The 8,328-nt window shown below is 38.4% G+C and overlaps 1 protein-coding gene across 3 annotated transcripts in view; it reads left to right on the forward strand.

Moving 5' to 3' along the window:
- The window catches only part of gata5 (GATA binding protein 5), a 21,725-nt gene extending 14,737 nt beyond the window's left edge, over positions 1-6,988 (forward strand). For 2 of the 3 annotated variants that reach the window (XM_043710622.1, XM_043710623.1), the window contains exons 5-7: positions 1,384-1,471; positions 5,527-5,651; positions 6,031-6,988. In XM_043710622.1, the coding sequence (XP_043566557.1) occupies positions 1,384-1,471; positions 5,527-5,651; positions 6,031-6,195 (378 nt within the window). In that variant the 3' untranslated portion in view covers positions 6,196-6,988. The remainder of the gene's footprint in view (positions 1-1,383; positions 1,472-5,526; positions 5,652-6,030) is intronic. The other variant, XM_043710624.1, reaches the window with a different exon arrangement.
- The last annotated feature ends 1,340 nt before the right edge of the window (positions 6,989-8,328 follow it).

Here is an 8,328-nt window from a genome sequence, read left to right on the forward strand (position 1 = left end):
GTGTTCTTGTACACCAGTCAATGAAGGCAAGTGTGCAGGTACAGCAGATAGTGAAGAAAGCTAATAGCATGCTGACCTTCATAACAAGACGGATTGAGTATAGAAGCAAAGAAGTTCTTCTGCAGCTGTACAGGGCCCTGGTGAGACCGCACCTGGAATATTGTGTGCAGTTCTGGTCTCCAAATTTGAGGAAAGACATCCTGGCTATTGAGGGAGTGTAGCATAGGTTCACAAGGTCAATTCCTGGAATGGCAGGACTATCTTATGCTGAAAGATTGGAGCAACTGGGCTTGTATACCCTTGCGTTTAGAAGATCTGATTGAGACGTATAAGATTATTAAAGGATTGGACACTCTGGAGGCAGGAAACATGTTTCCGCTGATGGGTGAGACCCGAACCAGAGGACACAGCTTAAAAATAAGGGGTGGGCCATTTAGGACAGAGATGAGGAGAAATTTCTTCACTCAGAGAGTGGTGAGTGTGTGGAATGTTCTGCCCCAGAATGCAGTGGAGGCCCAGTCTCTGGATTCGTTTAAGAAAGAGTTGGATAGAGCTCTCAAGGATAGTGGAATCAAGGGTTGAGGATACTGATTGAGGATGATCAGCCATGATCATAATGAATGATGGTGCAGGCTCGAAGGACAGAATGGCCTACTCCTGCACCTATTGTCTATTGTCTATTATCCACTTTTATGTGTTTCAAGACATCCAGCACCTCCTTCTTTGTAATGTGGACATTTTTCAAGATGTCACCATCTATTTCCCCATTTTCTATATCTGCCATGTCCTTCTCCACAGTATTTTCATCTGTTAGAGCTGCTGATCTTCTTCATGTAATTTATCCCACATAAGTTTTACAAAATGGTAACAAACAGCTCCTCATAGCTTTGTTATGTCAAAAGTATTGGTTACTACAGTCAAGTGACTGGATGAGTGATTATCTATAAATATCATAGGTTGACATGTAGTCACAGTTGTTGCATTTTGTTGCATTGAAGGGGTGTTTACCATAGATGTTCATACCCACCTACATAGAATTTTCAGCACTGTTAAACACCTTGGAATTTAATGAAACATATATTGACCTTTTAACACATTTTGATTGCAAAGCAATTACCTTTAGTAGCTCAATACTGTGAGATTTGTAGCTCATCAGATTGGTAGTGGAGTTAAAGCTCATGAACATCCTGCCATCTTCAGGGCACAAAAGAGAACAAGTTACAAGTGATCTGGGGTTTGAGCAGGTTCCACAGTAACTGTACCAAAAGCATAATATGTCTGGTATTAATGTGAATTCATGTTGAACTTATGGCAACATGCAAAGCGATATCCTATTGTGTTATATGGGATTGGAGTTAGTTATATTGTATTCATATTTTGCAGGTACCACGCCCGCTGGCCATGAAAAAAGAAAGCATCCAGACAAGGAAAAGAAAACCTAAGAACGTTACCAAATCCAAGGGTTCCTCAGGTATAAGGCTAACTTGTGCTTCTACTTTTAATCATTTCTCTGTGGTATTCCATCACTCTCTCGCCAAGAGAAGGTGAAAACTTACATTGCTAGGCCAGTGGTGCTGGATGGTAGGAGCTGCATGCATGAATGTCTTGCTTTCTACAGACCTGTAATTGATAGTATCAGAAAATTATCTTTGCAATGCTTGGTGAATATGTTGATGGTCCAGAACTGTGCTGCTCTCGGTCTTTAGCCAGACTTAAACCTATCCAAACGTATTCATTCATAATTGTTAAAATTTGAGATTCTTCTTGTGTTTTCAGGCTGTATTCTCTTTTGTTCAATAGTCACACAATAAAGGTCACAGCCTTTCACATTAATCATACCTCTAACCTTAAATGTGTGCAAAGTAGTAGAATCATTTTTTTCCAAGCCCCCATTATCACCTTAGGTTATACCATAGTGAGAAATGGCAGAAACAACAAGTAATCAATCAGACATGTGTTGAAAAGGTTTGTTAGGATTGGGTAGTTTAGATTAAACAAAGCAAAAGACACTGTGTGAAATATTTAAGTTGATGTTTGAGTATATCACATAGAATATTTTTGAATGGGGAAGTATGATATAAAACATCCAGAAAGGGGTTCAGTACAGACCATGACTCAAGAAAAACGAATTAAATCCCTTACCAAACCAAGAACGGGTATTTTCATATTTTTTGATATCACAAGAGAGATACTCCCAAGTGATATAGAGGAAGCAGATCTATTATGAGGCCTTATGCACATCATTAGCAATTACATTTGTTTTTGATAGATTCTATGATGTACAAAGGAACCTCAATTATCTGAAGCTCACAGGCGGGGGGAGTATTTTGTTCGGTTAATCGAATTCCGAATAATCAAATGCCAGATAACATAGTTTAGCCAAGCATCGGGATCTTGCGATCTTGTCAGATAATCCGATATTTGGATAATCAAATGCTGGAATATTGAGGTTCCTCTGTAAACACTCTTACCAATATGCCCCAGCTATAAGTTAGGATTGTGTAAATAGTATGCCAATCCCAAAGGCCGAACTGAAACTGTACGCCATTCATACTCCTGCTTTTTCCCATTTCTTCACACAATCACAAATTGTAATGTAACATGCCAGGGATATGCAAGGGAAGCACCTAGAATCCATACATTGTGGAAAGAGGCTTATTCAGCTCATAAGATCTGCACCGATCCTCTGAAGAGCATCCTACCCAGATCCAGACCCTTACCCTATCCCCCGAAACCCTGCATTTTCCCATGGCCATTCCACCTAACCTGCATATCTTTGGATTGTGGAAGTAAACAAGGGCATGCGTAGGAATCCCACACAGACACAGGGAGAATGTGCAAACTGCACACAGACAGTTGCCTGAGGATGGAATCGAATCTGAGTTCCTGACACTGAGAGGCAGCAATGCTAACCAGTGAGCCAGCATGCGGCCCTTGAGATTCAGCAGTGGTGGATTGTTTTCAATGGTACACAGCCAAAAGCTGACAATGTGGCAGAATAGGAGAGCTATGAAAGAGCATTCTGGGGAAACAAGGAGTCTCTGCATCATAGCTGCAAACTACCTGCTCAACGCCATTGTCATTTTTTATTTATTCATGACATGTTTCTGGTGCAGGCTAGCCTGGCATTTATTTTCCATTCCTCGTTGCACTTTAGAAAGAGGCGGTCAGCTGCTGTCGTCTTGAACTACTATAGTCACATGGTGTAGATAACCCCCCACAATATTGTTAGGGAGAGAGTTCAAGGATTTTGATCCAGTGGTATTGAAGGATGGTATGTTTATCGGAGGCAATCTTACAGGCAGGTGGTGGTATTCTTTTATTCTTCTGAATGCTTTGCAGGTTTGGAATGTGCTAAGGAACATTGGCGAGTTGTTGCAATTATAAAAAGGTTGCATACTGCTGCCACTATGATTGCCAGCCAAGGGCGTTGCTTTGTCCCAGACAGTGTGAAACATCTTGAGTGTTATTGGAACTGCAATGACCAAAGCAAGTGGATAATATCCTATCACACTCCTGACTTGTGCCTTGTTGATGGCTAACAGTTTCTGAGAAGTCAGGAATAGAGTTACTTACTGCAAGATTCTTAGCCTCTGATCTGCTCCTGTAGCCACAGTATTTATTCAGTGAGTCCAATTCAGTTTCTGGTCAATGACAGCTCCCAGGTTGTTCAGATTGAGAGCACAAAGGTGATACAGGTGTTTTTCAAAATTAAATTTCCCTTGTAAATATTCACTATCCATTAATTTTACTGTATTGATGTGAGCATCATTGTTATTTGTTGAGACTAACATGATCAGAGAAGTACAGACACACCTCATGGCTACAGCAGAAATAGGACATTTCCTTTATTGTGGAAGAAACAATGGATTTTTTTTGTACATTCCCTTTTGAATGTTCATGTTATTGTTCGGTGTTGTACTTATCATTCTATGGGACATGTGGGAACTTGCAGACTTAGGTGACCTTCTCATTTTGTTTTTTAAAAATTAACAATTTAACCAGATATTTCCTAATCATCCTGTTTAGAGATGTTACATCACACTCTGAAGCAGGTGGCACTTGAATCCAGGCCTCCTGTTCTTAGGGACACTAATACTCTGCCAAACAAGCCTCTCTCTTCTATATTGTTCATGATTGTCAAAGATCATGGACAGCTAGGACAATGTAAATGGCATGGGTGGACACAAAGCCTTGTGAGGACTCTGCCAGCCAACACCCTGGATACTCATATTGTCAGGGGTCTTTTATTCATTTCTTGACTGCCCCTGGCACAATCAGGATACCATACCCATCTCATTTCACTCACCCATCTTTTGTCTTCCTCTGGTTCCCTCATCTACTCCTCCGTAAAGCCAACCTCACGTCACAGTCTCCCATTTTTTCACACTGACTCAACTTCTGCAGTCCAAGGAAGAATAATTTCGTCAGTACTCCCCTCTCTTTTTGCTGTAGAGTGAATGAAAACTGCTGACACACAACTACAAAAAGCCACCTTTAAGTGACCATGAACAGATGCCACCTTATCCTGATGGTAAGACATAATTGAAAAACTAGTTTGACACAAATGACTGTTTGTAAACTGTTAACACAGAGGCCAGGATGAGGCTTGGCGCACCAATGAACTTACCTTCACAGCTCAACCCACATTCAGAAAATACAGGTATCCCACCTCATTAGGCCACCCCACACACTGATTCTCCACTCCTCAGACTCCGTAAATGCCCAGCCTCCCCCACCCTATGATTAAATAATTGCAAATATTTTTCAGTAGACTTTGAAGTCTGGTTTCATAGTCAGATGAATCATTCATTCTTGCATGAGGACATGAGTAAAATATTTTTCCTTGCTGAAGACGGTGAGAATGTTTAACAATACAATCAAACATGATGTAGAATTAATTTAGAAATCTCAGTAGGATAGTGCTATGACCATTATATTACTGCTTCTGGGAACATTTTACATCCTTTCTGATTTATTATTGCATTGCCAGATTGACTTCTTTGCTGGCAGTTCTGCATCTTCAATCAACAAGTTATGCAGCTAAGCCACAGTTGAGCACATAATCTATGCTAGGGCTTTAGTGCAGTTACTGATAGGAGTGCTGAATTGTTGGAATTACTATCTTCCCTAGTACTATTTGAATAAGAGCATGGACTTCCAAGATTCGTGCTTCAACTGACGCCACCTAGTTAATCATTTATCTGATTTGCTGTTTGTCAGGTTTTTCTATATGCAAAATTGGTTGCTTGCAAATTCTTAAAAAATATCTTACAGGACGGAAAAATCTTTACTGTAGTGGATGAAAACAGTAAGACATGATGTAAAACAGACTGCTAATCTACTGTCATTTTGCACAACAAGCATTTCCAATTTGGTTACTTCATAATTTACTTCAGAAGCTGCAATAGTTCTGTCTACATTAATTGAAAGAATGTCTCAGTAATCAAATATGAGTTAATTATCTTTGATATATGTCATGCTGATAATAAGTTGAATTAATTCCCAAATTCTGTTTTCTTCAAGGGACAGCTTCAGGAACCAATTCCCCATCTTCTATGTCGAACTCTGAAAATGCATCAACCATCAAAACTGAATCTGATCTGGCCTCATCTCCATATGCAGGTCAAACAGTTGTGTCTGTTTCTCAGGTAATGTAATGAGGAAATGTAACTTCCTTTGGTATGAAATGTAATCAAGCATGTAACCTAAGAATGCAATTACATGAAGCAGGTGGATTGATTATTTAGTAGTTGGATGAAAATAAACAATTATTAAGTGTTTGTATGTGATTGAAAAATTCTTAAATACAGATCCTGAATTTTATTTCATTAATGGATTTATTGTAAATGAGAGAAGTATTATTATCTTCGTGATTATATAATGTTTTGTAGTTATATGAAAAGCCGGATTTATATTTCAAAGTTGAAAGCACAAAACTTAGTTGGAAAGGAATAAATATATATATGGTATAGTAAATTATTCCTTGCATCATTACTGGAACAAGTTTAATGATTCTTATTTCTGTAGGCTCCACCCACAGCTATGTTAAGTCGAGAAGACTTGAACCGTGGTCCTTCACAGTTGAAATATGTACCTGAAGATTATTCTTATACCTCAGCCACTGCGATCCCACAGACTGGAGTTAATGTTCCACTCAGACAAGACTCTTGGTGTGCTTTGGCACTGGCATAAAGTATGATCTTACAAATTTTCTACTTTATCGTTTGGAAGACTCAGATACCCGAAGGAGTTGAAAGAAGTAACTTGAACCCACGTATTTGTATTGCATATTTCTAATTGGTGAAATGTCACAAAAACCTCACATACCTGACCATCCCTACAGACACACTTGATTCCGGATGTAGGTACAAGCTTTATTGTGAATCAGTAATTTTCGACATCCCTGGCAACAAGCAATCAAGTGAAGCGTATGCTGTTCATCTCAAATGTGAATGAAATCAAAACCATTCTTTCAAAGTGCCTTCTTCGGAACTATTTGTGAGTGCAATTAATTTCATTAGGTCAGCAGTAATGACTGATCCTGTGAGGCTGAATAACTTAATAATTTAAAGGGAAAGTGTGAACAGAAATTATTGTATGTTTTGTTGAAATATTAGTTCTTTCGATGGACAGATATTTCACTTCTGCTTTGAATATTTTAATGTTATACTAAAAAAAATTCAGTTCCTTTTTTGTAATTAAACTGTTAAAATATTTTGCCTCTTTAAAACCAGATGAAGCAATTCGTCTATAATCTATAAATATATATTAAAATTCAAGGCTTCCAATCTCTACACAGAAATATACAAAGATTTGTTAATCGGGTAAAAAAGATTGAACAGCATTTGACATGTATATTATGTTGTAGAAAGGTTGTGTTAACAATACTAATGTTTTGCATATCCAAAAAAAATACACAAGCTGTAACTACCTTTGAGACACTGTTTTAAAATGTGTTGTGAATAAAAGTGTAACCATGACAGAATTTTTCTACCAATTATTATCGAGGAGCTAAACTATGAACCACATACTTATTATTGATTCATGAATATTTAAGTTGAGCTATCTTGAAGTGCAACTGAGAATTCACTCTGTAAACTGTAGACAATATCTCAATTAGTACACAAGGTGACTCAAAGTAAGCTAAGACAGGTAATTTCCATTCTTAATCATGTACATTAAAAGTGCTTAATTATGTGATTCTTATTTCATGATTAATGGTTTATTCTGAATGTTTATTAGCCAGTTGAAAATTGTACAAACAAATGTTTTTGCCATTACATCAACGGCAAATATTCCAATACTGTTTGGACAAATAACGAAGAACAAAGATCAGTACAGCACAGGAGCAAGACCCTTCACTCCACCAAGACTGCATGAACACATGATGCCTTTCTAAAATAAAAACCTCCTGTCTCCATATGGTAATACCCCTCTAATCCCTGCCTATTCATATATCTGTTAAGATGTCGCTTAAACGTTGCTATTGTATCTGCTTCCACCGCTACCTCTGGCAGCACATCCCAGGCACTTACCACTCTCTCTGTAAAAGACTTCCTCTCACATCTCCCTTAAACTTAGCCCCTTTTATCTTTAGCCCATGTTCCCTGCTAATTGACATTTCTACCTCGGAAAAAGATTCCAACAATCCATTCTATCCGTGCCTCTCAATTTTGTAAACTTCTATCAGGTTGGCCCTCAGCCTTTGATATTATGTGAAAACAAACCAAGTCTGTCCAATTTCTCCCCATAGCTAGGCAACATCCTGGTAAAACATTTCCACACCCTCTCTCAATGCCTCCACATCCGTTCTGTATTGTGGCAACTAGAACTCAACGTAACTCTACATAACATTCCAAATGTAGCTTAATTAAAGTTCTATACAGCTGCAACATGACTTGCTAATTTTTATACTCTATGCCCTGACCGATAAAGGCAAGCAAACCTTCTTGACTATCTTATTTAGTTGTGTTGCAACTTCCAAAAACCTATAGACCTATAAACCCAGATATTTGGTATGTGGATGCTGCCATTTATACCTCCCTCCTGCTTTGGATTTTCCAAAATGCATCACTTTGCATTTGTCCAGATCAAACACTTTCTATCATTTCTCTGCCCAAGTCTCTAACAAATCTATATCCTGCTGTATCCTTTGACAATCCTCCTTTCTATCTGTAGCTCTCCCAATCTTTATGTCATCCACAAATGTACTATTCAGGCCACTAACATTCTCCTTCAAATCATTTATGTATCTTATAAACATCAGGATCCCAGCACTGATCACTGTAGAACACCATTGGTCACAGATCTCCAGTCAGAAAACAC

The sequence above is a fragment of the Chiloscyllium plagiosum genome, chromosome 20, assembly GCF_004010195.1.
Source record: "Chiloscyllium plagiosum isolate BGI_BamShark_2017 chromosome 20, ASM401019v2, whole genome shotgun sequence".
Taxonomy (NCBI): domain Eukaryota; kingdom Metazoa; phylum Chordata; class Chondrichthyes; order Orectolobiformes; family Hemiscylliidae; genus Chiloscyllium; species Chiloscyllium plagiosum.